This window comes from Amphiura filiformis, chromosome 3 (assembly GCF_039555335.1).
Source record: "Amphiura filiformis chromosome 3, Afil_fr2py, whole genome shotgun sequence".
In the NCBI taxonomy this organism is placed as follows: Eukaryota; Metazoa; Echinodermata; class Ophiuroidea; order Amphilepidida; family Amphiuridae; genus Amphiura; species Amphiura filiformis.
The window spans coordinates 55,458,915-55,476,232 of record NC_092630.1 but is presented as its reverse complement, the minus strand read 5'-3'; the positions used below and the strand labels follow the sequence as shown (position 1 = coordinate 55,476,232).

Here is a 17,318-nt window from a genome sequence, read left to right as displayed (position 1 = left end):
AAAACTTCATTTTATTTGATGCAATCTTCAATTTGACATTTTTACCGCATCCCGTGATTTCTAAGCTGTTGAAAACTTAATTTGAGATTTTACATCGATACATGATAATTTGCGCGATTAGTCCGCCGGAACAGCCTCGATTTTTTTTCTGCACATAATTTCATAAAAACCATCTCAGGTTTATAGCATCAAAGAAACGTATCTCAGACACATTTTGGCTGAAAAATTAAACAAATAAGCTCAATTTCGACGTATTACGGGGACTATTTTACGGGTTGCACTTTTTGATTACGAAATCTTTTAACGTCAGTGGTGTGCCTCCTTATCTCGTTCAGCAGATAAAGACGACAGCCAACTACGCATTTAAATTTGAGCTATCGGCAGTTGATAGCAAAAACACACGAATTCAACATACGCAAAATTAAAAACAACAGATAGAGAAATCTAATAGCTTTGTTTCAAAGTTTGTTTCAGCGTCATACGATATTCCGTTCTTGAGATATTTCAATTTTAACATTCACCGTACAAGTCAATGCATGAGCTTAATAGACACCGGGTACCAAAATCGAGCAAATTACGGCATGTCTTGCGACATTTTCTTTCTTTAAAAAATCATGGTTAAATTCGTGTTTTACTGTCTTCTGTAGCTTAAATTAAATTCATATGGAGTAATTTTGGTCCCCGAGTGTGCTATCTGCTGGAGATCAAGTAAACATTCAAACAAGCAAACATTCAGGCTTGCAGAGTGTTTTGACATTATTTTGAAAAAGATGTAGGCCTAGTCCGTACGTCATACAAAGCGCAAAACAGCTGCGCGCACAACGCGTGGCACCAAAGTCGCGCGTTTTTTACGCAATCGCTCTCGCCATTCGATCAATCTGCAGTAAATAGCAAAACCAGCATGAGAAACAAAACAAAGGGGAAAAAGAGGTAAAAATAGAGAAACAGGCAGATGCGGAAAGTGATGAGTCTGTAATTCGCTTTAAACTTTCTAATCGGGACTGATGTATTAGAAAGAAAAAAGTCGCCGCTACATGATGAAGTAAAATGTAGAGAAAATAATGTAAAACATTACTTCTAGAGTAGAAAGATGCAATGAATCGGGATGAGATTCTAAATACTATCTTCAGTAGATATATAGGGGGGAAAATCCTAAAACACGCACGGTTAAACTGCACGAATTAAATTATTATTTTTTATGTTTTTTGCTTGCTATCTTCTGAAGATAGCAATTTTTGTCAGCTTCGTCATTTTAACATTTCTTTATAAGCTTTGCATTCGGCCTAATGCCGATTTTGCTCTAGCGCGCAGCCCCGGTCAATGCAGTTTTGCCATTTCGTGCCGTACTGAATTATCTTCTGCCACGCGTGTTAGGCTATATTTTTTTTTTCCTTTTTTGAATATTATTATTTTTCATGTTTTTTTATTGCTATCTTCTGAAGATAACAATTTTGGTCAGCTTCGTCATTTTAACATTTCTTTATAGCTTTGCTTTCGGCCTAATGCCAATTTTTCTCTAAGCGCGCAGCCCCATCAATGCAGTTTTGCCATTTCGTGCCGTACTGAATCATCATCTACTTCGCGTGTTTGCCAATGTTTTGTTTCTTTCCTTTCCTTTTTTTTTTTTTTTTTTTTTTTTTTTGAATATTATTATGTTTTATGTTTTTTGCTTGCTATCTTCTGAAGATATCAATTTTGGTCAGCTTCGTCATTTAAACATTTCTTTATAGCTTTGCATTCGGCCTAATTGCCGAATAAACGATGGGATTTTTTTCCTCTATTGTCAAACTAAGTCAGTATATTATTAAATTATAAATTGTGTACGACAGCATTTCGTTTATTTCAATCAATATTTTGCTCTTTTGCTATCTACTAAAGATAGGTCAAATTTAATGCATTTTGTTATTTCCTATAACGAAATAAATCGATGTTTTTACTGTTGTAATAGCGGTGCTATCTGCTAAAGATCGAATTAAAATTTCTTTAGCGTTATGATATTTTCTCTCGATAGGCCTATAATTTTGTTACATCCACGTGTTTTTGCTATCTATTGAAGAGATGCCTAATTCAGATTAAATGGATGTTGTCATTTTGTCTCTTCAACGAGGTATCTTATTATTTTAAAGCCGTGTTAGTGGTGCTGTCTACTGAAGACAAAGAAATTTCCAATAATTATGACGATCAAAAATAAACGTTTTTTAAGCCAGCATAAAATAAACAGGTTTAAAAGAAATCTTCACTGCTTGAAATTTCAATTTGAACTTCAGTAGATATAGCACCGGTAGGCATACTTCTATTATATAATATCAATATATCTCGATCAGGAGCACACTGTTCTATCGAATTCTGTGCTCAGCAGACAAAAATTAAAACTTCATTTTATTTGATGCAATCTTCAATTTGACATTTTTACCGCATCCCGTGATTTCTAAGCTGTTGAAAACTTAATTTGAGATTTTACATCGATACATGATAATTTGACATTTTACCGCATCCCGTGATTTCTAAGCTGTTGAAAACTTAATTTGAGATTTTACATCGATACATGATAATTTCATAAAAACCATCTCAGGTTTATAGCATCAAAGAAACGTATCTCAGACACATTTTGGCTGAAAAATTAAACAAATAAGCTCAATTTCGACGTATTACGGGGACTATTTTACGGGTTGCACTTTTTGATTACGAAATCTTTTTAACGTCAGTGGTGTGCCTCCTTATCTCGTTCAGCAGATAAAGACGACAGCCAACTACGCATTTAAATTTGAGCTATCGGAAAAAAAAAAAAAAAACACACGAATTCAACATACGCAAAATTAAAAACAACAGATAGAGAAATCTAATAGCTTTGTTTCAAAGTTTGTTTCAGCGTCATACGATATTCCGTTCTTGAGATATTTCAATTTTAACATTCACCGTGCAAGTCAATGCATGAGCTTAATAGACACCGGGTACCAAAATCGAGCAAATTACGGCATGTCTTGCGACATTTTCTTTAAAAATCACGGTTCGTGTTTTTATGATCTTCTGTAGCTTAAATTAAATTAAATCATTTTGGTGTCCGAGTGTGCTATCTGCTGGAGATCAAGTAAACATTCAAGCAGTTAGGCTTGCAGAGTGTTTTCTATGGGGTGGGGGTGAATGACAATTTTAATATCTCTGTCAATACTTGAAGTTTTCATCACAGCAACAACGTGCGGGGATTCAACTTCAATAGGCCTATAGGCCTAGCTATATCAACAAAATGCACGCCATGGTCATAATATTTAGTGGTTGGTGTTGCGGTCCAAAATCATCTAGCAATGATACGCGCGAGATTCAAACATTCTAAAAATACTATAATAGACCTATTCAGCAAAGGCAGTGATGCTCACAAAGTTCTCTATTGTAATATATAACCCTTGGTTTTTTCCAAGATCACTTTGCAATGTATGACGCTGGGACAAATTGTGAAATAAAGCCATTACATTTCTCTGTTTTATTTCATTTGGTGTATGTTACACTCGTGTGTTTTTTGCTATCAACTATAGATTTTGCTGAATACTGCTCAATTTTAAGTGTATGTTGATTGGAATTCTGTTGATTGACGTTTTCAGTTCTGCTGAACGAGAAAAATCAGTATTTACCTAACTGCTTGAATATTTTTTTAACTTGATCTTCAGTAGTAAGCATCCAGCGAAATCTGTTAAAAAATTTCTTCGTATAATTATATTTCTTTCTTTATGTTTAATGATTTTTTTCAGAATTTTGACACCGTATCTACTGAAGACAGCAAATAAATGGTACGGCGAAAGATATTATCCTTTGTCTTATATAAACCCACTGTAAATTGTCTTATATAAACCCGCCGTAATTGCTATTAGTAGGCCTAATTACGGTGGGTTTATATAAGACAAAGAACAATTTCTTGCACCGTAGGCTACTGAATCATCATTTTCTTTTTAATATCAGCCATGTTTTGCATTTTTGTTTCTTAATTTGTTCCTTCATGTTCCGGATATTCTCTGCTATAGGCCTATAAGTGCCGTTTTAACTTTTGATCAACGTCGTCATTTTAGCATTTCTTTATAGCATTTTTATCAACCAATGATTTTTTTTTGTGCGTGTGGGCGGGGTGCATTGCTCCGGGGCATTGTGTGTGTGATTTGTTGTTTTGTTTTTGTTTTTGTTTTGTTTTTGTTTTGCATTTGCATTTGCATTTGCATTTGCATTTGCATTTGCATTTGCATTTGCAAATTTTTTTTTGGTTTTTTTCGAAATTATAAATAATAAATTTGCCCAGGGCAGGGAAGCGAATCCAAATGTATCCAAAAACTTCTAACGTCCATTCCATGACGTCATCTAGTTGACACTTCGTGACGTCACTCTCATGCCCAATTTCTGCAAAATGGCCGGCGAAGTTGATAGAGAATCGTACTCCGATGGGGAAGTTGATTCGCCATTTACAATGTATAAGGACAGAGATGATTGGAAAGATGTGACGCCATTACCCCAGGATGACGGACCCAATCCAGTAGTTAGAATAGCATACTCAGAAAAATGTAAGAAGTGGGAGTAAAAGATCATTTCCTGGCTTCGGTAGTACCGTCATGACCTAGTTCCAATAACTGTAACTCTTCGTACCTAGAGTTACAGTGCACTCTATTAATATCTATTCCACAAATAAGAAACATCACAATATGTGGGCTCCTTTTGGGCTCTAAGGATGTAGCTGAGGAACTCTCTCAAGGACAGTTTGGGCATGCACTGATGATTTTTTAATCCCATTGTACCAGGGTTTGGGCGTGCGTGGATGATTTTACTGTACTAGTCTATACTCACAAAGTTGAGGTAATTGATCTACATTGATCTCATCTTTTGGGTGAGTTCAAAATTCCCTGAGTTGGCAAAACCTGCAATCTTCATGGGAGTAATTTACTTAGTGCAAAAGTGGTCAAAATATTGCTCTGCAAAATATCTTGATTTTCATGATTTGGATTTATCATATTGAGCAGCATTCTACTTGTGATGTTTCTACACTGTGTAGAGAGGGTCTACAGCATCTCTGAGGTAAAACTGACAAATACAAGGTATATTTCTTGATGCTTGAAGTTTGGATTTCTTAAACGTACAGTGCATCCCTATGTACCGCTGCAAGACTTCAGGTCCGTAGATGTCATTATGTTTATGATAAAGACTAAAGTCTTGCTGGCAGGACTACGTCATGACCGTGTTGACTGCCGAATTTTGCACCTTTCCATAGCCTGGATTTATGCACTTCAATCTTCAAAGGTGCTATCCCTATGCAGCAACAGCTATACTGGGACTTGGTGCAGAAGTGAAGTCACAGGCAAGGGTGCAGAAACAAGGGTGAAGATAAGGTGAAGACTGTAACAAAATGACGAAACCAAGACTGGTGATGAACTGAGGGTGCACTATATACAAGGATTGGTGAACTACAGCAGCTTGGCACCAACAGGAAGCCTCATCTGCTGGATGGCCGGCAGGCTGACTTCCTGGAATGCTGGTAGTGAAGGAGCCAATACTGCAGGAGTTGGTAGATGGTTCCAGAGTCTCACGGTGCGTGGATAGAAGGAGAACTTATAGCTGTCTATTGTTGCTTCTGGTAGCTTGAACTTAAGTTGGTGGTCATGTCTGCTGAAGTATGTAGCTGGTTGTATGATGGTGGGGAACTGGATGTTTACTAGGCCATAGTGTATCTTGTAAAACATGGACAGTTGAGCAGCTAAACGCCTGTTGTGCAGTGAGTCCCAGCCCAGGGTGTTGATTAGTGCTGATACGGATGTTGTTCTGCGGTAGTCCCGGAAAACGAATCGTGCCGCTGCCCTTTGAACACGTTCAAGGCGGTCCACAGTGGTGATGGTATGCGGATTCCAAGCTTCCGATGCGTATTCAATTTGAGGCGGACTAGGGCTTGGTATGCTCTGGCCTTGACCTCTTGAGAACATGGTGATAGGGTGCGACGTATCAGACCGAGGGTGCGGTTAGCCTTCTGCGTGATTTTGTTGCAGTGTGCATCCCATCGAAGTTTACTGGATATTGTAACTCCAAGGTACTCATGTTGATCGACTCTAGCAAGAGGCTGACCCAGGATGGTATAATCAAAGAGGCTGGTTTTATGCGTTTGTTAGTTATTGGGAGGATGGCACATTTACCCACATTGAAGTGCATAAGCCATTTTGAGGACCAATTTGCAAGCTCATTGAGGTCTTTCTGGAGTACTTGATGATCGTCAGGACTCACAATATCTCTGTATCTGATGCTGTCATCAGCAAATAAGCGCATACTAGAACTGATTTCCTCCTGGATGTCATTAATGTAGAGTAAAAACAAGGCTGGTCCAAGCACAGAGCCCTGGGGTACTCCTGATGTTACTTTCCCCAGGGTGAGTGGGTCCCATTTACCGAAACTGCCTGGCTTCTGTTGTTAAGGAAGGAGTTGATCCATGTCAGTGTTGAACCTCTGATGCGTGAGAATTCCAGCTTGGCAGACAGGCGCAGATGGGGTACTTTGTCAAATGCCTTGCTGAAATCTAGGAGGATAACATCAACTTGCCCACGTTGTTGAAGGGTGCGTGCCCAGTCGTGACAGGATGTGATCAACTGTGTCACGGTAGACAGTTTTTCGCGGAACCCATGCTGCGAGTCCAGTAGGATACTGTTGCTGTTCAGATGTCTGGCTACTGGCTAGGTGACTTAAAACCACATGCTCCATAACTTTACAACACAAACTTGTAAGTGAAATCGGGCGATAATTCGCAGGATCTGATTTTTGACCTTTTTTGAATATACCTGTAACAAGTGCTTGTTTCCATTGAGATGGAACTACGCCAGTGTCATATGATTGTTGGAAGAGAAAGCAAAGTGCCGGTTCAAGTTCAGGTGCAACTGTCTTGAGGAGTCTGGGTGGTATCTCATCTGGGCCACATGCTTTAGTTGGGTTTAAAGATGATAACTGCTTTTCAACGCCTTCAACTCCAATTATGAGCTCGAAATAGATGGATATGGTGAAATACCTTTTTGCGGTATACTACATGTATCAGTCTCTTGGGTGAACACAGATTGAAAATGTGAGTTGAGTGCAGTTGCCTTATCTTGGTCAGTGGTGCAGAGTTTGGTTGTTGTCCTCAGGGTTGGAATGCCAAGGTTTTCTGTACGCATCATTTTGACGTACGACCAGAATTTTTTGGGACTCTCAGACAGGCTGTTACCAACTACATTGTTAACATAATCCTCATGGGCACTATGGACTGTTGATGCAACTTTGTTTCTGTACTGGCGGAAAAGCTTCCAGGAAGTGCTGTTTTGTTGCTTCCTGGCACGACAGTGTAGCTTATCCCTCTTTCTCATTTGGCGTTTTATGTCAGGTGTTACCCAGGGAAGATGTCTTTTCCCACTGCTCATTTTTGAGGGAACATAAGCATTCATTGCTTCAGTTAGATTGTCTCTAATTTTTTCCCAGTTTGTGTCCACACTGTTATTTTGGGGGGCAGAGGCTAGGAACTCCTGTGTGTGTTCTTTAACATTTTGTTTCAAGTTTTCAACATCAGCCCTGAGGAAATTGTAGATTTTCCTGGGTGGTTTGGATTGCTGTTTGGGTTTGAGATTTATGTTGAAGGTTACGATGCTATGGTCAGAGATACCAGGACTAACTTCAACATCACTGATAATTTGTGGGTTTGTGGTAACAATCAGGTCAAGGATGCTATTTGACACAGGACGGGTAACTTTCGTCACCAACTGGGCAACTAACTTGCAGGGTCAGAATTTCGTTTCACAGTGCGAGAAGCAATCTTGATTCTTGCAGAATAAATTTGCGGGAATCATTTGATTCTCGCAAATCAACTTCTGTGTAAACTACAATTTGTAAAAACGTTTGCGGGAATCAACTTTGATTCGTGCAAATCTGTTTACTAGAAATTTAGTTTAGAATCACTTTGCGAGAATCAATTCTCTGATTCATGCCCAAATTCTGACCCTGGCTTGTTGTACTAGATCACCGTATAGGCATTTTACATTGAAAATACATGTCACCCATGCACCACGCAATTGAATAGCAGCCTGGTACTGCACAGGTTCACTGTTTACCAGTTGTATTTTCAATGTAAAATGCCTATACGGTGATCCACCCAAAATAAGAAAATCAACGTATAGATCCCTGTACTAACATTTCTTCAATATTTTCAAATGTTCTATTCTAGATTGTTTGCCAAATTACAATATTTGCCAATAGTTATTATAGTACCGGTACGTCCAAAATTATAATTTTTGTCATGCGGAAATGCTGAAGAAGTCCATCATGTTTATGGGACCTCCCACAGGCACCATGGGCACAGCGTCATCATCCCTATCTTCGGGCACAACGTTATCATCCCTATCTTCGTGTTATTCATCCAAATTTTAACAATAACATAATAAATAGCATCTGTCGCATAAGATGTCAATGCTACAATGCTGACCAAACAAAAAACTATAGCAACATACTCAAGCATCAAACGCTTTTTGTGTGCAAATTCGAAGCTAGAGCTGACTGGTCAGTTCTCACATTGTGGATATCATCCATCTTTCACCGAGTGATAATATTTTGACCATCACACTTAAATTAAACTCCAGCTTTGAATTTGCATACGATAGTTAGGCATTCAATGCTAGAGTATGTTGCTATCGTTTTTCGGTCGGACAGCGTTGACACTTTTTGGCACAGGATGTTATTTATTGTGTTAATGTTGAAATTTGGATGAAAGTTATATCGATAAGTCAGCTGTATCTTTTGAGTAAAATTTACTTATTTTAAACAGTCTAAAATTTTGTTGAAGTGCAATTTTAGCAACATTTTTGATGTGATCGCCTGTGATCGGCTGGGTTTACTTCTGGACTTCCAATCTGAAGTTAGATTTTGAATGCAATTGCAATGGTCTCTAGCCTTGAATGTGGAGCTATCAGTGAGCAAATTTGTGGCTAGACTTCTCAAGCAACACTTATTAATAATTATATTTGTATAAGAAAGAACATGATATTATTAGTCAAGAGTTGTAAACAAGTCGAGGTCGAGTGAAGGTCATTTCTAACAATATCTTGAGTCAAGTCAAATGACTCAAGTCACTGTACAATCTCTATAAATTTGGACTTCTAAGCCGAGTCATTCATTCTTGCAAATCGAGTCTCTAGTCACGACTCATTATATAACTTAGGCTGGTATTACATGTAGTAGAAACATCTTTTCATCAAAAATATTATTATGAAGTAAATTTATGATGATTTGTGAGAAGAGCCTTCTTTGTATCTTCTCCTTCTACAGTTCAAGATGTATACAACTACTTCCGTGCAGTGCTAAAGACAGATGAAAGAAGTGAAAGGGCATTACAACTCACAAAGGATGCAGCAGAGCTCAACCCTGCCAATTATACAGTCTGGTAAAGACCTTTAAAGTGTTGAATAATTTATGATTAAAATCATTAAATACAGGAAAAGTCATTGGCAGACGGTTTGCGTTGAGTGAGCAAAATCAAACCAATGGGCGATGGCGAAGGAGGCTAACTAAGCAGCCGCAAAAAGCATAGCATTTTGTTCAGTGGTGTACACCATTGGAAAAAAATGCTAGGCTGCGACTAATTATTTTAGTATGATAGAGGCATTAAAGGAGATTAATATTAACTTGCCTGCTGATAAATTTTCTTGGACAAAATATAAGTAAATATAATGGACGGTGTTAGCAATACCAGGGATACCAAATAGCTCTGTTTTAAGATCTACATCAGGCTTCCTCAAATAGATTTGTTGAAGCGCCACATAAAATAAAAGAAAACTGCAAAGCGCCACTCAATAGCTGCGAAGTCGCCGGCAGGGGTAGCGTTAACCCCCGATCAGGGGTGAATGACCTCTAAATTAAAAAAATATTAATTTTTCAACCTCCATATATTGGGAATGTGCAAGCTTGGGGGTGAACTCTGACCCTCTACTTTTGGACCTTACTCCTACCCCTGAATACACTGCAAAATATTTTTCACCCCCGAGATTTAATTTTCACCCCATGTATTTGGATTTTCTGCAAGCTCGGGGAGTGAAAAACAACCCCTGACTTTCGGGCCTTTAATGCTACCCTGGTCGCTGGGGTAAGAGGCAGTACTTGTTTGTCTGGGGTCAGAGGTAGGTGCAAATGATGCCATTTGGTGCAACATTTTGTACTATTTTAGTCTGTCTACAAGGATAACATGGGAATTGCATTGTTTAATGTTGAAATATAGAATCCTGCAAAGTTTGATCAAAGGGTTTTATTTATTTATTTTTAAATCTAAACGGTGCCATGGGCCACTCGGGAAGCCACGGCGCGCCACATGTGTCGTGCGCGCCGCTATTTCCGGACCCCTGATCTACATACTGTAACACATTACAGCAGAGGTCAAGTGAAATCAGAAAACATAGGGAGTATGTTTGCCTGGAAACTTGTTCATGTAGAGGTAATGGCAAACTAACCATAACCAAAGCAGGTATATAACCAGTTTTATTGCACTTTCTAGATTGCTGATGTAGTGAAATGACATGGAATGACGCCAAAGTTATTAAACCACTTTCACATAGGAGGGGGCTGGTGGTTTATTTATGTAAAGGCCAAAATAGAATTTGAATGGGGTCTGGACTCTGTTTCTTCGTCTTCCTTCAGTGGGTCTTTGAACCTGCTCATTGTCTGTTTTGTTTTTAAAAATGATTTTGAAATGGAGTCTTGATCTTTGGTTCAAATTGTATTTTTTCCTGAATGTATTTTATGCTTTCTCTCCCCCACCAGCTCCAAGTACAGATAAAATACAAAAAACTAAAAAGAAAAAAAAACACTTTCACAATGTGTATTTTTATTTGCAGGCATTACAGGCAGATCCTCTTACAAGCACTCAACAAAGATCTTTGGGAGGAGATGCAATATATACGAGGAGTCATCGAGGATAATCCAAAAAATTATCAAGTATGGTAAGTTGTCAAACAACCCACTAATGGGCTCTTCCATTTAAAATACACACTACCCATGTGAAAGATTTAGCTGAAATCTTTCACAGAGGGAGTATGAGTTTTGAATAGAATAGACAAGTGGGTAACTTCTATTTGAAATACTCACTCCAGTTGTGGAAGGTAAAGCCTTAATACAGGGGGAGTATGAGTTTCAAAATGATTAACCCTGACTAATTACATTTGAAAAACACTTCCCCTATGGAACATATTTCCAAAATCTTCCACAGGGGTAGTGTGGATTTCAAATGGAACAGCCCAATGGATGGGGAAGAAATAGTTGACAAGTGGGCTATACCATTTTTCACGCTGATGTGGCAGTGACCTCAGTGCGCATTCCATTTGGTGCAGCTTCAAATCGCTAACGTTCGTTCACAGCGTGGGCATACGCATGCATGCGTTTTAAGACGGCGCATAAATGTGCATGCCAAACAGCTGCCTCAATGCGTTGTTGTCACTGCCACATCAGGGTGAAAATGGTATAGCAACATCTTTGAAAATGTATATTTCTACCAGCAAAATTGGGACATGGATCTGAATATGTGATGCGATCAAGCAAAATCAGTCAGAACTCGGAAATATTGATTTTGAGATATAGCCAATCAAAGGTTCCTATAAGAAACTAAAAATTTAATATTTCTGAGTTCTGACTGATTTTGCTTGATCACATCACATATATCTTTGGTATATTTTGTTGATAAAAATGTTGTTTTATAGCAATTAATATATATCTGAAAATTGATCAGTTGAGTCGTTTGATCAGGTTATATTGTATCAGACTGAATGGTAACAATTATTGATATTATAATTATGTACATGACACATACAATTAAATCAAGTAAAAAATAGGGTCAATAGTCATAGGCCTGTATGACTTCAATTTTCTACCATTTTGTCACTAATATAGGCATCATAGGAGGCTACTAGTAGAATGGCTCAAAGATCCTTCCAAGGAGCTAAGATTCACCTCAAGTATTCTTCAGATGGACGCCAAGAATTACCATGCCTGGTCTCACCGTCAATGGGTGCTTTCCACATATAACCTATGGGAAAAAGAGCTGGAATATGTGGACGACCTGCTAGAGGAGGACGTCAGGAACAATTCGGCATGGAACCATAGATATTATGTTGTCAGCCGTAGCCAGGAATTTTCGAATGAAATTGTGGAAAGGGAGGTTCGGTACGTAAATTAAAAGAGACCATGAAGTCTTCTCATATTTTTGTAGACTAAATTGCTGCAGCATATAATTTTGGTTGCAATAACAACAAAACAGCGATAGTAAAGAAAACAGTTTGGGTAACCACACATAAGACGCAGTGTGTTAAATGTATTTTATTAGTCTTGCTAATAGAAACTATTTCATTCAAAATCAATGCGAGACAAGTTGTGCTATTTTCATTGAACAGACTAAAGACATTACGCTATTTGCCATGATTGTGTTGAGCATGATGTGTGTGTGTAAAGTTGTTTTCTTTAAACTTCCGTGGTCCGGGCATGCGGGTACGCGCTGGTGAATTGCGATCGCGTAGAAGTGACAAGGTTAACCACGCTACTGGCGCCCGAAGACCAATGGTTCAGCCGGCTTGTTGTCAAGTGCATTGATCAGCCAATCAGCGTGATTGTTTATTGCTTTTGTGTTTACGCTGGTGTACGCGATCCGCACAGGCACGACCACGGAAGTTTAAAGAAAACAACTTTAGTGTACACAATCATGTGGTCAGATAACCCTTGGTGCATTCATGATGACTTATCAAGAGATTATGAGCAAGATGTAAGCCTAAATACAGTAATAGGTGTCTTGCATGGACTTTAAAACATCCACCAAACAGAACCTGGAGAAGAGGTTCATCTAGATTAAGTTGTACATGTAATTCAACATAAGGTGTTTGCCAGAGACCCGTCGACCTGTCTTTTGGACGGCAATCTCATAAGTAGACAGGTGGGGAAATCTTCAACCCATCTTATGGACGGGCACTTTTGGGTCGATCCTTCATGTAATTATTTCGTGTAATCTAATCCTAACTCTAACCCTAATCCTAACCCTAACCCTAAGCCTAATCCTAATCATAACCCTAATCCTAACCCTAATCATAACCCTAATTCTAACCCTAAACTAACCCTAACCTTAACCCTAACCCTAATTTCGTGTAAAATTACATGAAGGAATAACCCACTTTTGGCAAGAAAAATACATATCATGTCTGATAAAAATCGCCAGTGAGATAAATGTATAGTATTTAATATCCTTTAAAAAGTCTAGTGCAGTTGGAGTGTTGTACAACCGCTTCAACAGTCGCCATTTATATATTGTTATTGAACACTCTGATAGGCTACATTTTGAGTTCTGATCTTTTGGATATTTTTGATGAAAAGTCTCTAATAATGAAAAATGGGTTATTAAATATTAATATTATATGAAAAGAATTGTGGCACTTTTTCAGTGAGATCATTAATTTTATATGTTACTTACTGCATTTTACAGGTATACATTTGCTAAAATCAAGAAGGCACCAAACAATGAAAGTGCATGGAACTACCTTAGAGGGTAAGTTAGAGCATTTGCTTTGACATTGTGGTTATAAAACAATAAACAATTGGTTCTGATTCCACACAAAAAAGGGAAACTTGTGGGTGCACACCAGTAAATAGTCCCCATTGACTTTCTGTACAAACAGGGTCCGGGAAAACATTGTTTTCTTGACCTGAGAGTGACTCAGTTCTTCAAAACTTGCACTTTCTTCATTTAAAATCTATAGTTCCAAAGAGTCTGTATGGCATGCTGCCCCTCCCTTGCTACAAAAAGGCTAGCAGTATTGTGAAACAAGAAACTAAATAAAAGCGCAGTGATTTATAATGGGGTCCACAAGACACACCAAATAAACTATTTAGCAACAATCACTTATAGGGATTTGCTGCTAAAAGGCACACACCCTATATATACACCAGAATACACTGTTGCAGTCAGAAACGGTTCCCAGAGTTGTTGTACTGGTAACTGAGACAAACAACCAGACAAATTTCAAGTTGGCTTAACGCAAACAATCAGAGACTGCGCCAGGGCTCAAACTCCAATGCACCAGAGTCTTACGCCTTACCTATTGATCCAACTAGAAATGACAATTACATTATTCCAAATCCTACTTTGTGTTATATCATTAGTATTTTTGTATATGACATTTCTCTTATAGAATTCTAGATGGACGGGACGCATACAGTTATCCAAATATGATGGAAACTTGCCAGGAGATGTATGATAATAGCATTCGATCACCCTACTTGCTGGGTTTCATTATTGACATGTATGAAGAAATGCTGGAAGGAAAACATGAGGACCAAACCATACTTACAAAAGCTGTGGATGTAAGTAGTTGCATGTTTTCAATTTCTAAATCCCCTGTGAAACCCAAAATGTGATACTTGACCATTTGTGTATAACTCAAGAACTGAGCGTCTGAGATAGGCCAAACTATACTTATTTTTAATCCGTATGATGAGAGGTATACATAGGTGTCGGTTTTAACCAGATTTGACATGCTTTGAATTTATTAAACTCCTTTTTGGTTTTATACAAATTAGGCATCTTTCACCTGCAGGGTTTTCTTGGGACTAGGAATGCAATGCAGTAAACTAAGTTATATTACAATTAGTTCCAAGTGAAATCTTAGTTTGCCTGGAGTATAAAGAAAAACATAATGAAGAGGCAACTATTGAATGAAATCTATAATATATTATGATCTACCAACAACAAGTGGTGTGGTAAATAATGCAGTACTGTAGTAGTAACAATTTTTATGAGAAAGCTGTAATATTGCTGAAGTTACTTAAGTTTGTTCGGCTTATATAAGGTGGAAAAAATAAAACTCAACACCATGCATTGATATAGAATGGCGTGCACATAGTTGGTCATTATGCTTACGCTAGTTGTACATTGCGTAATGCGTGACTGGCACACGTGTATGTGAATTTACTCAAGCGTGGGTTGGGACTTCATTGATGCGCGCAGTAACAAAAGCTGAATAATTTCCTCCTTATATAAGCCGAACAAACTTTATTACATATATGTAGTCTTATGCTGGGTAGTAGTAAGCATGGGGTTTTCTTAACACATTCATCAATGGAAACCTATTGTGTGTATTCCACAGATGTGTAAATTGTTGTCAGATGAAATAGATCCCGTCCGCAAGGAATATTGGGCGTACCGATCCAGGACACTAGTAATCAAATATGGATCCTCGCCACCAGAGAGTTGAACATTGTTTGTCATCAGAATAATGGACTCCTATAGAGAAGACAATCTAGTCAAGCTTATATGTTACATGTATAATATACTTTATCCATCAGACCAAGCTAGATACTGTACAACTGATAACTATGTGAGATCATGTCTGCTGCCTGTGTGTGTAGTGGCGCAGCTCTGCAAGATTATGTCATCTGGTTTGGACTCCTATAGTGAAGACAAATCTAGTCAAGCTTATATGTTACTTGTATAATATACTTAATCGGTCAGACCAAGCTAGATACTGTGCAACTGATCACTAATGTGGATAAGCCTGTCTACTGCCTGGCGCCGGAAGTGGCGCACCTACTCAAGATTGTGTTATCTGGTTCACGGGCAGGGACAGTAAGTCACCGAGTGGTCACATCATTGGTTTGACATGGATATTTAACCTTTGTATTTCACCAGAGTGGAGTAAGTTAGTGATGTATTTAACATAAATGTGCAGCCGTGTGTTATGAGTCAAAATGTGTAGGTGGGGTCAGAAAGTGCATGGTCAGTCCTGTGAGAGAAACACTGTTTTAACTTTTGAAGAACAACAAAAGTTTGAATATTGTGATTATTTTCACCACAGATGTAAAGCAATTTATGCCCACCGCACAAACTGACAAATGCTATATAAACTTGATACCACAAACGTTCGCCTAATGGTGCACCTGGGCTCATTTGCCTTGGGGTAAATTTCATGTACAAATAGAGAGCTCTCTCCTTTAAAAATCCCAAGAAGAATTAAGGGTACTTGCCCTTACTTGCTGATGGGAGGGCACTTTTAGTTTGTGTCTAAAATTCCAGTTATGTCAAGGGAGTCCATAGCGCCATGAGTCGAACGTTTACGGTATTATCAGTGTACCTGTTAGGCGAAGAAAAAAACAAACACCTTTTGCATTGTGAGAATCTTTTTTTTATGTGTACTAAATTAAAGACAGTCATGTTTTTGGCCAAAGTGGATTGATATCAGATATTTTAAGCTTTTAGTGATTTTTAGGGTCATTTAGCCTCTTCCAGATATTAAAATCCATATTGACTGACATTACTTGGCAACTCTATTCACCCGTTTAACAGGTTTTTTCGCCGCCCAATGGCCCAATATCTTTGTGAACATCTTAACCACTCACTGCCCCCCTCCCTTTATAAAACTATAGATGCTGATGTAATCGCTTATTCATAAGCCCTCTAATGCAGCTTTGATAGAATTCTTACAACAAAGTGTTTAGGAGAATAGTTTAATTTTCACAAATTAGCTGCTCTGTAAATTTGGTTCATTCAGTTCATTCAAATTTGCATCTGAGAATCATAAGGCAGTGATGAGCTAGCTAGAGAAGTGTTTCATATAATTCCTTTATTTCCATTAAAAATCTTGCATACAAAACATAAAACAACTAAAACAACAAATGAATCTGCAATTCTATAAACAAAAAAACTGATTACCAAAAACAAGAAAATTATGGAGGGTTTTCAAGCTTTCAAAGTAATTCTATAATATTTTTATACCCTAATGTGGCAGTGACATGAATGTCCACTAGCTAGTACTTGAAGCTGTGCCTAATGAAAATAATGTGCACTGACGTCACTGGTACATCAAATGGTATAGGCTGATATTGTTCTTAAAAATTGACCAAAGGTGACCAAATTGTGCAGATTGGCATTTTCCTACTTTTTTCCATTGGAAATCTCACGCAAGTCTGCATTGTATTCATGGTTAATTGAAATATTTTGTTATATGCTAGGGGTGTGATACTTCCATTTTTTTGTATTTCCCCAGATTTTCTGGATTTTATTAATCCTTGTTGGCTAGAAAAAAGGACAGAAAATGAAAAAATAAAAGGAAAAATAAAATATCAAAAATCCTAGTCACAGAACTTCACATCGGCTTGAAACGACTGGTAAATGAGATTAACAATGCTTGAAAGGTTATGAAAAGCAGGTCATTAACATCATCGCAATGCTGTGGAGGGAAGTTCACATATTCTTCGGAATGATGTTAAAATGGCTTATGGGGCTTGTTAGCAATCAGTTGCAAGGGAAAATAACAAATAATCAAAAA

At 38.0% G+C, this 17,318-nt stretch overlaps 1 protein-coding gene across 1 annotated transcript; it reads left to right on the top strand.

The window, feature by feature from the left end:
- The first annotated feature begins 4,372 nt into the window (after nt 1-4,372).
- LOC140148772 (protein farnesyltransferase/geranylgeranyltransferase type-1 subunit alpha-like) lies at nt 4,373-16,534 on the top strand. The gene is made up of 7 exons (XM_072170830.1): nt 4,373-4,541; nt 9,298-9,412; nt 10,857-10,961; nt 11,905-12,177; nt 13,481-13,543; nt 14,187-14,358; nt 15,141-16,534. The coding sequence occupies exons 1-7, from the start codon at nt 4,388-4,390 to the stop codon at nt 15,246-15,248; spliced, it is 990 nt and encodes a 329-aa protein (XP_072026931.1). The 5' UTR covers nt 4,373-4,387; the 3' UTR covers nt 15,249-16,534.
- The last annotated feature ends 784 nt before the right edge of the window (nt 16,535-17,318 follow it).